Raw genomic sequence first — 16,405 nt, 5'->3', positions numbered from 1 at the left:
TCAACTTTTCACCTCTGTCTTATCATCATCCGTAATTATTCATCATAAAACTAATGAAAAAGTAAGAGCGTGAAGAAATCATCAACGATGCCTGTGTCTCACTACCAAAAGTGGTGAAGACTCTTCATACGTAATGATTCTTCATAAAAATAATAGAAAGTAACAGAATAATTCGTCAACAATGCCTGTCGCAGTGGCGAAACTGGTGAAGGATCTTGATAATTTATTAATCATCATAAAAATAATAGAAACAACAACGTGAAGAATTCATCAACAATACCTTTCCCACTGGCAAAAGTGGTGAAGACCCTTCGTACTTAATTATTCATCATAAAAATAGTAACAAGTAGCAGCATCAATAATTCATCAACGATGCCTGTCCCAGGCGAAAGTGGTGAAGACTCTTGATAATTAATTATTCATCATAAAAATAATAAAAAGGTGACCGCGTGAGGAATTCATTGACAATTCCTAAAAAGGAGTGAAGAAACCCACAATCTCGGTAAGTAGTAATTTCTCACTATTCTTTTCTTCCATTAATTGAGGAGCATAAAGAAAACTAAACTCAAATTCAAATTAATGCTCTAAATACACGGCTTAACCATGGTTATTCCTCTTTGGATTTTTATAAATTATTTTAATTTCTTTTATATTTTAGTCCGAGAGATCGATTTATTTATTTTATGGGTAAATCAATTTAGAATTCATATTGTAACAACCTAAAATTTAGGAGTTTAGAATAATTAGGTATATTGTATTAATCTAAAACAAAATCTAATTAAGAGGTCTAATTTGAAAATAATGTGTTTTAACAAAATTAGGACTTTACTAAAAAAGAGTAAAAATAAATTAAATATTAATAGTGAGCCCATAGTACCTATTTCAAGAAAAAAAATTAGAATTCATATAAATTCTAAAGCAAATCAAGTTATAGTTCATATCAACTTGGAAAAATTAGGGGTACTGTGTCTATTTCAAGAAAAAAAAGGAATTTAAGTCAAAAGTTTCCTAATGAAGTCCGTTGTCCTTTATATTTTAGGGCTTGAATTGACACCCGACACACTCAAGTAGCCTATTAGTCGCCCTCAAGATCCATGTTGGCCTTATGAGATTTCAAAATATTAAAAAGTATGTAAAAACACTTATTTTGTAAATAATTAAATCTAAATTGCGAAAGCTGAAAATGTAATAAATAAATATAAAATAGCCAGAAAACAAGTTCGTGAAGTGTCGAAATGTACTAAAACTACCACCACAATTGACGGTAGGTCACACACCATGAATGTTAGATGTGAATTAATTCACAAACAGATTCAGTATTAATTCAACTTAGATTTAATTCAATATATCAGTCTTCCAATGAGTATATCTATGTTTTTACCCATGGTGTCAACTGTTGCGATAGATAAAATTAGTCATCTCCCTAATTAGAATTGTAGATGACATAATAATTTTTTAAGTATTTGAATCAAATTCACTCTTTGATTCTTTTACAGAATTATGAACTCGTTTAGATTACCTATTAATGTAAGCTGTCTTTCTTGTAATGTAAACGTTCTTACAATGCCACTTATCATCAGTTTGAACTTAGAAAATCATTAAGCTAACATTTGTTTATCATAATTTTTCTATTTATGCAAAATATTAAAGACAAAAACACAAAGATATAATAGTGAAATGTGAAATTAATTTTATTTATTTATCGTTCAAGTACATAGAAAATAATTGCATATTTACTACAATATAGACACATTTCTCAACAAATTTGAGGGTAAGGGTTAGGGTTCTTTGGGATTGAACCCAAGTTCTCGTGCTTACTACCTAATACTCTTTGCCACTAAGTCAAAATTTCACGATTGGTGGTAATGAAAATAAATAAAATAATAGACATTTATATATTAAATTATCAAATTTTTATTAATAATGATTTAACTATACATTAAAGTATATATAAAATATTATAATATTCAATAACAAAAAGCAGCTTTATATATTTTACTTCAATAAAAACTTCAATGTTAACGGTAATTAAAATAAATAAAAATATAAAAAATGGAATTTTACATTAACAAAGACATTGACTTTAATGGTAATAAAAATAATGATTATTTTATTATAATAAAGAAAAGAATGATGAACAATAATTTGTTTTATGAATTTAAATAAAAAAAAGTTAAACCAACGACTTCCCATTCTTCTTCCTCATCCAAAGTGTTTTTTGCTTCCAAGTTCTCAAACCTGTGTTTCTCATCATTTCCACTCTTTGTTTTTGGCTTTCTAATTCTCGAATCTGTGTTTCTGATCATTTCCTTTTTTGCTTCCATATTCTCAAATCTGTGTTTGTGGTCATTTCCTTTTTTGCTTACATATTCTGAAATCTGTGTCTGTGATCATCACCAAAAAAAAAAAAAAAAATCTGTGTGTGATAATTTCCACTATTTGTTTTCCAGTCTTCACATATTCTTGTATTGTCTCAATTAAGGGGGGAAAAAAAAACCTGCAAAATTTCTTTTATTTCTGAAAACCAAACTTTCTTCATACCTTGATTTCCACTTGGCAAAAGAAACAGCGCAGAGGATAGTTCAGTGAAGGTAAGTTTTGAGGAACTGCTCCTCATTGCTATATGTTTTCATGTTTTTGTTGAGTGGATCTCCGTTTTATTTATTGGCATTCTCAAATTTCTATTAGTTTGGTTGAAGTCATTTTAAATCACTTGTGATTTTATTTTTCATAAAAAAAGGTTTCATACAAGTTCCGTCTTAATTAAAGAGTTTATAGATTCATTTTAAAGATTGAACAAACTAGAACAAGAACATTGGAACTAGGGTGAGTATTTGATTAAGTAGAGTCGAATCGAAAAATTTCGAGTTAGTCGAGTTGATAAATTCAATTTGATTTTTTTTAATCAAATCAAATTGAGTAAAAAATTTCGAGTCAAGTTGAGTCGAGTTAACCAATCCTATTATTTATATTCAACATTGCATTTACATGGACCGATTATTTAACTAGCAGATGAAGTACAATATTATTTAACTACATAAACAATATAATGGTTTTGCCTCTTAACTTAATGAGTAAATATTTATCAAAATGATGTAATTTTACCTTTTAATTTAATGGTTTTGATTTTAACTTTAGAAAGGTACACATTTATCAAAATGGCATAGTTTTATCTTTTCTAATTCGGATTTTCGGATAACTCGAATTCTGTAATTCATATTCGAGTCAATTTGAGTTTATCCAAATAACTTAATTAACTCAAATAACTCGAACTAGTTAATTCGAGTTTATCCGAATAACTTAATTAACTCAAATAACTTGAACTAGTTAAATCAAAATTTAAATTTTTTTATCAAAATTTTCGAATCGAATCAGATTTTACTCAGAGTTGAAGTATATAACATGCGGATCAAACAGGAAAGGGGCAAATGAAGAGTGTCCTTTCTCCATTCATTAGTTTTCTCGTTTTTTTTCATTAAACATTTTAGAGAGCACACAAACTCTAATTCTATAGGAACTTAAAAGCATCCAATCTATAATCGAAAATGTAGAAATAAATAGAAAATATGTTTTAAGAGAATGTAATCCTTTTAGGATTTCTTTATGAGAAATTGTTTTAAAAGAATATGATGGTATTTCACATACAAATTATAGCTCCGATTTAGAATGAATACAATGGGAAGAGTAATTAGGATTGAGTGTGCATGTATGGTTATATTATTTGCATTACATTAATTAATTATTTATTTATTTGTGATATGAAGGTTAAAACATGCTCTCAATTTTATTATTATTATTTTTCTATTACCTGCGCTAAATCAATTCTTTTCATCTTTTACAGCTACTTATTTCTCTCAAGCTCTTTTTACTTTCTGGTATTCACAGACAGAAAGAGAGGTATTTTCTACCTTCTTCAATAACAACATTTTTGCTTTACATCAATATTTACAGCTTCTTATTTGGTAGCTTCCACTCGATTTTTTACTACAAATACTGATTTTATATGTCACAATTGCTTTTATTTCTCTTTATGTTAATCTTCTTACTAATAACCAATTTTTTTTTTCAATCTCATCAGACTATCAACAAAAATGGCCGAATATGTTGCCCCTGCTGCTGTCAGAATTGTGGCAAACGAGGCAAAGGAATTCGCATCACCTTATCTCCGTTACTTTTTCCGTTATGGACAGATTGTTGAAGATTTCAAGAATCAACGAATGGCACTTAAATTGACGAAACAGAGGGTGGACACTGATGTCGATGAGGCTAAAAGGCAAACTGAGATCATCTATGATGACGTTAAGAACTGGCTTAGAAGTGCTGAGCAAGAACTGGAAGAAACCCAGAACTTGCAAGATGAAATAGATCGCGTCAAGTGTTTCAAATGGTGTCCTAAATGGGGCTGGCGATATTCCTTAAGTAAGAAACTGGCAAAGAAGACTCCTATTATCTCTAAACTTTTTGAGACTTCTAACTTTGCACAGGTGGGCTATCGTCGTCCTCTTCAAGGCATAGAGTTCATCACATCCGCTGATTTCATGGACTCTGAATCTTCACAATCAGCTTTCAACCAGATCATGGAGGCTATAAATGCTAAGGGTGTCAACATGATCGGACTGCACGGAATGCCAGGAGTTGGTAAAACAACTTTAGCCAAAGAAGTTGGGAAGCATGCTCGAGAACAAAAGTTGTTTGATAAAGTTGTGATGTTTACTATGTCCCAAAATCCAAACATCAGAACAATTCAAGATAAAGTTGCAGAGATGTTTGGTTTAAATTTTCATACAAATACAGAAGAAGGAAGAGCAGAAGAGCTATTCAGGAGTATGCAACGCGTGAACAAAATCCTCGTAATTGTCGACGACCTCTGGGAAGAATTCAAAATGGAGAGAATCGGAATTCCATTCGGTGATGAACACGAGGGTTGTAAAATTCTTCTGACTACACGTCGTCAACAAGTCTGCACTAAAATGAACTGTAAGGAAATTCAACTTGACATCTTATCCGAAGACGAAGCATGGGTTTTATTTCGAGATAAAACTGGTTTAGAAGATGATTGTTCCACCTTGAATGATGTAGCCAAAGAGGTTGCTGCTCAATGTAAGGGATTGCCTCTTGCAATTGTTGTCGTGGCCAAAGCTTTAAAAGGTGAGAGTTTAAATGGGTGGAGAGACGCAAATCAGAGATTCAAGGACTCAACGCATTTGTATGATGAAGAAGTCCTAGGGGGTGTCATCGAGCCTCTTAAGCTTAGCTACGATTACTTGAAGAAAGGCATTAACCAAATGACGGGAAATCACATCCAAATGTGTTTCTTACTGTGTTCCCTTTTTCCTGAAGATAAAGAAATCAGTATTGAGATATTGATTATGTGCGGAATTGGAGTAGGATTGTTCCCTAATGTTTACTCGATTGAAGATAAAAGGAAGAAAATTATTGAAGCACTAAAAAAACTCCAAAAATCTGGCTTGTTATTGGAAACTGATGGTGCAGATACGATTAGAATCCATGATGTGATTCGAGATTTTGCTCATTGGCTAACATCAACGGGAGAAAATAGGTTCATGGTAAAAGATAAGTTGAAAGAATGGCCTCATATGGATGAAAGTTATACTGCAATCGCATTATGGAATTGTAGTAGTATCATAAAAAATTTTCCTGATAAAGTGGAATTTTCAAAGCTCAAAACTTTGTTTTTAGAGGGTGAGTGGAAGAGGAACCGAGATGATAATTTCCTAGTGGTTTTCGGTACATTTTTTGAAGAAATGAAAGCCCTCCAAGTTTTACTTCTCAAATGTGTCAGCTTCTCACTGAAAGGATTCCCTTCCTTACCAAATCTTAAAACTTTGTGTTGTGTGGATTGCGAGCTGGAAAACTTCTCATCATCACTGACAAATATGAGAAGCCTTGAGATTCTTGCATTGATTGGCACTAAAATTGATGAGATAAGTGAAGAATTAGTGAAGTTGTCTGCACTGAAATATTTTTGTCTTTCTGGTGTTGGAGTTGAAAAAGAAATGAATATCCCCCCAAATTTGGTATCAAGGTAAGAGTGCATCAGATTTAATTTTCTTTTTATCATATTCGTATTTGGTTTGACATAATTTATTTTCCTCTTAATTACTTTAATTGGTATTTTAATTTTAGTATACTAGTTTTGACATCATTTATCAATTTAGTCCTTATTCGGTTTTTAATTAAATTTGGTTATGGACATTTAAAAATAGCATCAACCTTTTAAAAATGTTGAATTATTTTTAACGGAAATACTAACTAAAATGTTAAGTTTTTAAACATGAACACCCACATTCCAATCCATACTTACTTCATGCTATATTTTTTAATTTTATAGTTTTTTTATTTTTTGAATTTCAATTTTTTATTTTTGAATATTTTATAAATTTAAAATTATTCATATAAGACAAATAATATAATTTCTGAAGTGTATGTGGATAGATATGTGGGTTGCCAAGGAAAATAAAAATTTTATTAACTATAATTAAGTGTTTTTATATATATATATATATATATATTAAAGTAAATATAAAATATATATATAAAATATTCAATAAAAATTAATTAAGGAAGTTTAATACAATAAAGACTTTAAATTTTAATAAAACATCAAGATAAATGCTTAATTTTTTTACTATTAGATATGTTTTAATATATATATATATATATATATATATATATTATGGATAATGTGTTATTCATGTGTTAATTCACGTATATCAACATCAGCAAAATTTTAAAACATTAACTTTTCTATTCATTTTGAGATGATTTAACAAAAAACCATAAATTTAAGGGTTATAAAAGGTGAAATTTTAAATAGAAGGGTAAAATGACTTTTAAATGGAAGGGTAAAATGACTTTTTATAAAATTTGAGAGTGAAAAATTATTATAAAAAACCAGAAAAATTACTTATGTTTTAGACCCAGAAATTTTGAGATAAATTGTTAAAAGAAAAAAATTAACCTCTTGAAAATTTCTTTGAAAGTGATAAAAAATTTAGAGATTTTTTATTTAATTTTAATAGTGTCCTTTTATTACTTATCTTGATTTATTTCAAGTTTTGTCTTCTTTTTTTTTTACATATTTCTTTTTATGAATTACTTCAAGGAATTACAATTTTTTTTTACCTCATGGAATGTGGATTGTGTCACATAAATTTTCAATTAATGCTACTTTCTTTATGAATATAATAGGTTGACTTCACTACAAGAGTTGTATGTCGAAACCAAAAATAATCTCAACTTATTGGAGTTGAAGTCATTGTCTCGTTTAACTGCACTATCACTGGAACTTTCTACTAATCAAATTCCTCAAGAAGATTTTGTGCTCCCTAAACTACAAAGGTACGATATAGTTGGAGGATATTATAGTAGCGATCGGGAGGCGTTTAGAAGATTGAATATTCAAAATTTCTCATCTTCAATAAGTGCATTTAACAATTTATTTTGCAATGTGGAAGAGTTGAGTTTGAGGAATGTTGGTGGACAAAAGAATATTGTGCCAAGCATAGATGAAATGGGAGTAAATGAGTTGACTTCTCTGCATCTAGAATCTTGCAATGATATGGAATTCTTGATTGATACAAAAAAGGATCAAGGGTCAACTGTTGCATTCTCTAATTTGGTGGAATTAAATATAGAAAGCATGGTTTCTTTGAAAGGGTTGTGCTATGGTGTTTCTCCGAGTAGGTTCTTGCAAAACCTTAAGCAAGTGAGCATCGAACGTTGTGAAGAGTTACAAGTGATATTTCAAATGGATAAACTTTCTGAAAAAGTGAAATGTCAGGCACCATTGCTCTCAAATTTAACAATATTGAAACTATATTCATTGCCGAAATTGGAGAGGATATGGGAAGTAAAGCAATCCCATCGTGCAATTGCAAGCCTCCAAAGTCTAAAGGTTGTAAGAATTGACTATTGTGATAATCTGAAAACAATCTTCTCACCTTGCCTAGCTTTAAGTATGTTGCATCTAGAAGAACTTTATATAAGGTACTGCGATCGACTAGAGCAAGTCATTGGTTTTGGCCAAGAAGACGAGATTATTGAGGTAGGGATACCTATTCTCTCCAATTTTTTTAATCTTCTTAATTGTTTTAGCTTTATGATAGCATTCTTTTAAGGATGAAACAAATTGCAAGAAAACCAAAAACCAATTTGAAGTGAAGTGCTTGGTTTGGTATTTATTTTTATATTATTTATGTGTATCGGGTTTGTTGGAAGCATAGTGGCCACTAAAGAAAGTAGCTTTTATTACTCAAAACAAATACACCAATGCAAAATACAAATATATTTTCCTCTTCCTTTCAGTTACTACCTACAACTAGTTATACACACTTTGCTTATTTCCACTTTCATGCACACAAAGTCACACACCTTTGTTTTGTTTCACTCTTTCTTTTTCTTCTCATCCACACGCTCGCTTATACATATCACAAATATATTAAACCTATTTATAGGCTTATAAACTGCATAATGAATTGTTGTGTCTCTCCTTTTTATTTAGATTTTATAATTTCTTTATAGAAAAGCCTTCAATTAATTCCATGCCACACCTTTCTTCTATCCTTGGATTGCTAACTTACAAGGTCGGTTTGATATTATTGAAAAATATGAAATTAGGATTTTGGTGTTCGAGGGAGTGCCTACTCCCTAGAGCACCAAATCAATATAGAGATAATTTCCATATATATTTATTATATTGACAACTCATTGAATGACTTTTATGGGCTATGACTGAGTCTATGGTTGATTTTTAGCCCATTATAGAAGAACATGCCACTTGAAATATTATCTTTTGAAGATTTGATTGATTCAAAATTGCTCAAGATAATCTCTTGGGTCATGAACTTTGTGATTCTATATGAAATTTAAAATAAATAACTTACTAAAATGTGTTTGAAACATGCAGAATGATTGTCTTCTTTATTGCTGGCCGAAATTGAGATTTCTTCACATACAAGATTGTGAAAGTTTGAAATATATTTCTACAAACACTTTGATTCAATCCTTGGAATATGTTTACATAAAGAATTGTCATCAACTTATACAAGTCTACAACATGGAACAAAACATTGTGCTTCCTGAACTTGGATCACAGGTACTTTTAATGATAAATATTTTAAAATTCATAGAGTATTTTTGCTTTCATTTATTTTTAATGAATATTACATATTATTACTTTTTATAATTGTAATTTATTGATTTTTGAAATTCTAAGTATTCAAACAAACCGATGCAGCCTCTAGCTTTTGTTCAAGAGCCACGCTCTTTATTATTTGTATATTAAAAATTAAAATAGAGAAATATTATATATTTATTTTCTCATGATGTTACGCTTTAATATTTTATTTTAATGTAATATAATAATTATATTTTAGAAATTTATTGAATTAATTTACCTTATTATGATTTTTGTTTTGCTTTGATAATATATGTGAGATATTAAAATTAGTGTGTATATCATTGTACAATCAATTTATTTTAGTGATTAGATTAAACTAACAAATATTATTGGATGACAGGAATCTCTGACAAATTTAACTTTTTTGAGGTTAATATCATTGTCAGAATTGAAGTACATGTGGAACGGACCGAACCATTACCTCCGTAGTGTGGATATAACTGAATGTCATAAACTCACATATCTCTTTTCGGAAATCACTGCTCGAACTTTGGTGCATTTGCAATTTCTTTGGATTTGGGATTGCTACTCTTTAGAACATTTAATCGGAGAAGCAGAAAACATGGATGAAATAGATGTTTCAAACATAAAAGATCAGTCTTCTCTGTTCTTGCCAAAATTGAAAGTTGTCAAAATTAGAAGATGTGAAAACTTGAAATATTTGTGTTCAAGTCAAGGATTTCCCTACCTGGAATCTATTGATATAGAAGATTGTCCTCGACTTATACAAATCTTCAACACGGAAAAAAATAAGGATGGATTTGGATTACAGGTATTTGGACTCAAATTCATTTTTATGTTCATAAAATAATTAATATTTCAACCTTATTTTAAAAGTTATTTATAATTCATTTATTTTAAAATTGAAGCTGCAATTAGAATTCTCTCTCTCTCATCGGCTATTACCATGAATATTCTATTTTTATTTTTTAATAGTCATAATTAAGTATTTTAAAGTGGTTGGAGTATCATAGTTGCGAAATATGATAAATACATTTCTTTATAACTGATACGTTGGAAGATCAATTTATTTCTTATTCATATGTTTTGATAAAGAAATTCTTTAAAACTTCAATTATGTTTAATAAATCATATTCCTCACTTTTATTTATACACATATATTTTGCATAATATCTAAATATGTGGTTCATTCATGTAGAATCTTTGCTGGACAAAATTGAAAACTCTCTGGATAGTGGATTGCCAACGATTGAAATATGTGTTTGCAAACACTTTAACTCAGGGATTTCCATTGTTGGAATCTGTTTTCCTACTGAACTGCCCTCAACTACTACAATTCTTCAGTTTGAAAGAAGAAAGGGATGTGCTTGGTGATCACATTCTACTTAATGTGCCCTTTCTGAAAAATTTAGAAGTGTCAAATTGTCCCCAAATCTCATGCTTCATTGTACAAGCTCAGCTGATAGAGGTATTTAGATTGTTCGCATTTTATATATGGATTTTGCACTATAGCAAATCAGAAAATCGATATGTTGCTTAGTTCATGTGATAATTCATTCCTCTTTTATACATACTTTTGTAAATGAATTCCATTGTATGGCCTTTTGTGTTTAATTAATTTGGTAGATATTTTAGGGGTTTAGATTTAAAAACATATCCTTTAAAAAAATCAAAGATACATGTAGCATTGAGATTAGAGTAGTATTTTCTATTACTTGGAATATGTAAAATTATGAAGACTTATGGGTAACATTTACTCTAGTGTGTTTTTATGACATTTATTAGGATTTCTGTGTATGCAGGAATTGACTCTTAGTAACGTGGGAAATTTCCGCCAATTATGCAACACTGATGTTCCTGTATTGAATGAAGGTTGTATAGTAGTTGGGAATCATGAAGAAGTATTTCAAGTTCAAGGCGGGTACTCGTTCTCAAGCATAAAAACATTGGAATTGAGGAATTTATTTGAAGTGCGGGTTATATGGAATGATTTTGCTCAAGTTGTAACCCTTGAGAACCTTACAACTCTAACACTGAGAGATTGCAAGAAGCTAAGATATATATTTTCACCTATGATGGCTCGCAGTTTATCACATTTGAAGGGTCTTTTCATCGAGGGGTGTGAGGAAATAGAGCGACTCATTTTAGCCAAGGATCAAGTTTCTTCATCATCATCAAATGGTGATACTAGCCTCCAACCTATGAGCTTTCCAAATTTGACTGAGATTGTTGTTATAGATTGTAAAAATTTGAGCAGTCTCTTTCCTTTTGGATTTGCTCCTGTTCTTCCAAAGCTTGAAAGGCTCATAGTAGAAAGAAATTCTAAATTGGAACAAGTATTCGAATTAGAAGAAAAAGCGGAAGTGGTAGCTGAAGAGGAGATGAAATTTGATAAATTACTAAATTTATCACTTGAAGAACTACCTGGCCTCATTCACTTTTGTCCCAAAGGATATCATTTTGTATTCCCAGAAATGACGCAGTTGAAAGTAAGAGATTGCCCTAAGTTGACTACTGTTTTCTTCATTGATTCACAGAAATTTATACATTGCAAAACAAAGGTATATATCCTACAACCCTTTAATCCTAATTTATTCTATGTAATTATAACAATTACAACTGAAGGCATAACATGCAAAATTTTTAATTAAATTCCTTGAGTATATATGTGTTTCTTATTTTTTTTTCCTTAATGACATGAGATTAAAGTTTCAGTTATAAATTTTTCTTCAATTGTTTTCTAAGGTACCTCAGTTGGTTGAGCAAGAGGCGGTTGAAGAGTCTACCACTGTTTCAAATGTAATTTTCAACTAGAATATAGATTGGAGTCGATGGTGGCGATGAGAGTCAACTACCACACAATACATGAAAGAATGGATGATTTTATGGTAGCTTTCAGAGCCATGTTACATCAGTAGGTGGAGCAATGTTGCTCGGATGTTTTTAGTTAATTGTCTAATATAATTTGTGTATGATAGAACACGACATTTGTCGGCGCTTTCCCACAAACGCCGCTATAGAACAGGACCTTTAGTGGCGCTTCCTACAAACTCAGCTAAAGAATATTACCTTTAAAAAGAATTATTTTAATTAAATAATATTTATTTCTATAATAAAATATTTTATTTTATTTTATTTTTGAAATTTGAACTTTAAAGTATATACTAAATAAAAAATATTAATTAAATTAAATTTTCTATCAAAATTTTAACTTTAAAACTAAATATAAAAATCAATGAATTTAAATTTAGAATTTAAATATTATGTTTTTAATTGAAGTTCAACTTTTGGAATACCTTACAAACATGGGCTCTAAACAGGGAGAAAAATTGCGTCTCGGGCAACAAAATCAAAACAGTACAAAGATAATATCTTCAATAATTTTACAATCATTGTTATGCCGACTCATAATATTTATGTAATGACCTAATATTGCTCGGTCCAATATAAAATAATAAAACGGTCCAATTTATTTTTAAAAACCCAAATTTAAAGCCCAAACTCACTACCTCTACTAGTCTACCCTAATATTGCTTGGTTTTATTATCTTTTTATTAAAATATAAAACGAAAGGAAGAAGAGAAGATTTACCTCTACTAGTCCGCCGTCGGCCCTCGCCTGCTCTGTTAAAATTAGAGTTGAAGGGGCTGTTGTTTCGGCTGGGAACGGCGGAGGGAGGATAGACTAGGGTTTTTTTTTTTGTTTTATTATCCTTAGAAGTGAAAAAAAAAATTCTGATTAGAATGTAAGGGGTTGCCTCTTGCAATTGTTGTCATGGCCAAAGCTTTAAAAGGTGAGACTTTAAATGGGTGGAGAGATGCAAATCAGAGATTCAAGGACTCAACACATTTGTATGATGAAGAAGTCCTCGGGGGTGTCCTCGAGCCTCTTAAGCTTAGCTACGATTACTTGAAGAAAGGCATTAACCAAATGACGGGAAATCACATCCAAATGTGTTTCTTACTGTGTTCCCTTTTTCCTGAAGATGAAGAAATCCTTATTGAGATATTGATTATGTGCGGAATTGGAGTAGGATTGTTCCCTAATTTTTACTCGATTGAAGATAAAAGGAAGAAAATTGTTGAAGCACTAAAAAACTCCAAAAATCTGGCTTGTTATTGGAAACTGATGGTGCAGATACGATTAGAATCCATGATGTGATTCGAGATTTTGCTCATTGGCTAACATCAACGGGAGAAAATAGGTTCATGGTAAAAGATACGTTGGAAGAATGGCCTCATATGGATGAAAGTTATACTGCAATCGCTTTATGTAATTGTAGTAGTATCATAAAAAAATTTCCTGATAAAGTGGAATTTTCAAAGCTCAAAACTTTGTTTTTAGAGGGTGAGAGGAAGAGGAACCCAGATTATTTCCTAGTGGTTTTCGGTACATTTTTTGAAGAAATGAAAGCCCTCCAAGTTTTACTTCTCCAACATGTCAGCCTCTCACTGAAAGGATTCCCTTCCTTACCAAATCTTAAAACTTTGTGGTGTTTTAATTGCATGCTGAAAAACTTCTCATCATCACTGACAAATATGAGAAGCCTTGAGATTCTTGCATTGATTGGCACTAAGATTGATGGGATAAATGAAGAATTACTAAAATTGTCTACACTGAAATATTTACGTCTTTCTGGTGTAGTTGACAAATATTTACGTCCCCTGCTCCCCCAACCAAACTTGGTATCAAGGTAAGAGTGCATCAGATTTAATTTTCTTTTTAAATGTATTTTTACATTTGAATAGCCTATATCTTTATAATTTTTAAATGATTAAATCAAAATTTTATCATTTTTAGACAGATCATACCTGAATATTTTTATTATTATCCAACGGACGAAGGAATCATTTTCCCCTGGCTTGGTATCAAGGTAAGAGTGCGTTAGATTTAATTTTCTTTTATCATACTCGTATTTTGTTTGACATCATTTATTTTCCTCTTAATTACTTTAATTGGTATTTTTAATTTTAGAATACTAGTTTTGACATCATTTATCAATCCAGTCCTTATTTGGTTTGTAATTAAATTTTGTTATGGACATTTAAAAAGAGCATCAACCTTTTAGAAAATATTGAATTATTTTTTAACGGAAGTACTAACTAAAATGTTAAGTTTTTAAACATAAAACCCACATTCCAATCCATACTTACTTCATGCTATATTTTATTAATTTTATGATTTTTTATATTTTTGAATTTCAATTTTTATTTTTTGAATATTTTTATAAATTTAAAATTATTTGTTGACTTGGCATATAAGACAAATAATGTAATGTCTAAAGTATATGTGGATAGATATGTGGGTTGCCAAAGACAATAAAAAATTTTATTAACTATAATTAAGTTATATATATATATATATATATATTAAAGTAAATATATAAAATATATATAAAATATTCAATAAAAATTAATTAAGGAAGTTTAATACAATAAAGACTTTAAATTTTAATAAAACATCAAGATAAATACTTTATTTTTTTCTATTAGATATGTTTTAATATATATATTATGGATAATGTGTTATTCATGTGTCAATCTATATATCAACATCAGCAAAATTTTAAAACATTAACTTTTGTATTCATTTTGAGATGATTTGACAAAAAAACCACAAATTTAAGGGTTATAAAGGGTGAAAATTTAAATAGAAGGGTAAAATGACTTTCTTATAAAATTTGAGAAAGAAAAAATTAACCTCTTGAAAATTTCTTTGAAAGTGATAAAAAAAATTAGAGATTTTGTTTATTTAATTTTAATAGCGTCCTTTTATTACTTATCTTGATTTATTTCAAGTTTTTGACTTTTTACATATTTCTTTTTATGAATTACTTTAAGGAATTACAATTTTTTTACCTCATGGAATGTGTATTGTGTCACATAAATTTTCAATTAATGCTACTTTCTTTATGAATATAATAGGTTGACTTCACTACAAGAGTTACATGTCATACCCAAAAATAATCTCAACTTATTGGAGTTTAAGTCACTGTCTCGTTTAACTGCACTATCACTGAGACTTTCTACTAATCAAATTCCTCGAGAAGATTTTGTGCTCCCTAAACTACAAAGGTACGCTATAGCAATCGGAAGGCATTTAGAACATTGGATATTCAAGATTTCTCATATTCATTAAGTGCATTTGCAATGTGGAAGAGTTGAATTTGAGGAATGTTGGTGGACAAAAGAATATTGTGCCAAGCATAGATGAAATGGGAGTAAATGAGTTGACTTCTCTGCAGCTCAAATCTTGCAATGATATGGAATTCTTGATTGATACAAAAAAGGATCAAGGGTCAACTGTTGCATTCTCTAATTTGGTGGAATTAATTATCGAAAGCATGGCTTCTTTGAAAGGGTTGTGCTATGGTGTTTCTCCGACTAGGTTCTTGCAAAACCTTAAGCAATTGATCATTAAAGATTGTGAGGAGTTAGAAGTGATATTTCAAATAGATAAACTTTCTGAAAAAATGAAACGTCAGACACCATTGCTCTCAAATTTAACAATATTGAGGCTACATTCATTGCCGAAATTGAAGAGGATATGGGAAGTAAAGCCATCCCATCGTGCAATTGCAAGCCTCCAAAGTCTAAAGGTTGTGAGCATTGAATCTTGTGATAATCTGAAAACAATCTTCTCACCTTGCCTAGCTTTAAGTATGTTGCATCTACAAGAACTTGATATAAGGTACATCGATTGACTAGAGCAAGTCATTGGTTTTGGCGAAGAAGACGAGATTAGTGAGGTAGGGATACCTATTCTCTCCAATTTTTTTAATCTTCTTAATTGTTTTAGCTTTATGATAGCATTCTTTTAAGGATGAAACAAATTGAAAGAAAACTAAAAACCAATTTGAAGTGAAGTGCTTGGTTTGGTATTTATTTTTATATTATTTATGTGTATCGGATTTGTTGGAAGCGTAGTGGCCACTAAAGAAAGTAACTTTTATTACTCAAAACAAATACACCAATGCAAAATACAAATATATTTTCCTCTTCCTTTCAATTACTACCCACAACTAGTTATACACACCATTCACTCTTTGCTTATTTCCACTTCATGCACCCAAAGTCACACACCTTTGTTTTGTTTCACACTCTTTCTTTTAAAATGCATTATGAATTGTAGTCTCTCATTTTTATTTAGATTTTATCTATTTATAGAAAAGCCTTTAATTAATTCCATGCCACTTTATTCTACCTTTAGATTGCTAACTTACAAGGTCAGTTTGATATTGTT

General features: G+C 30.1%; 2 protein-coding genes across 2 annotated transcripts; both read left to right on the top strand.

Moving 5' to 3' along the window:
- The first annotated feature begins 2,188 nt into the window (after positions 1–2,188).
- On the top strand, positions 2,189–12,293 carry LOC105768404 (probable disease resistance protein At4g27220). Its single transcript, XM_052630563.1, has 9 exons — positions 2,189–2,591; positions 3,842–3,897; positions 4,079–6,046; positions 7,213–8,068; positions 8,930–9,118; positions 9,543–9,974; positions 10,362–10,631; positions 10,966–11,724; positions 11,909–12,293. The coding sequence occupies exons 3-9, from the start codon at positions 4,092–4,094 to the stop codon at positions 11,975–11,977; spliced, it is 4,530 nt and encodes a 1,509-aa protein (XP_052486523.1). The 5' UTR covers positions 2,189–2,591; positions 3,842–3,897; positions 4,079–4,091; the 3' UTR covers positions 11,978–12,293.
- Positions 12,294–12,937: 644 nt separating this feature from the next.
- LOC128041156 (disease resistance protein At4g27190-like) lies at positions 12,938–15,866 on the top strand. Its single transcript, XM_052630516.1, has 4 exons — positions 12,938–13,082; positions 13,301–13,856; positions 15,088–15,237; positions 15,284–15,866. The coding sequence occupies exons 1-4, from the start codon at positions 12,938–12,940 to the stop codon at positions 15,864–15,866; spliced, it is 1,434 nt and encodes a 477-aa protein (XP_052486476.1).
- The last annotated feature ends 539 nt before the right edge of the window (positions 15,867–16,405 follow it).

This window comes from Gossypium raimondii, chromosome 5 (genome assembly GCF_025698545.1).
Source record: "Gossypium raimondii isolate GPD5lz chromosome 5, ASM2569854v1, whole genome shotgun sequence".
In the NCBI taxonomy this organism is placed as follows: domain Eukaryota; kingdom Viridiplantae; phylum Streptophyta; class Magnoliopsida; order Malvales; family Malvaceae; genus Gossypium; species Gossypium raimondii.
This window is presented reverse-complemented; position numbering and strand designations above follow the sequence as displayed.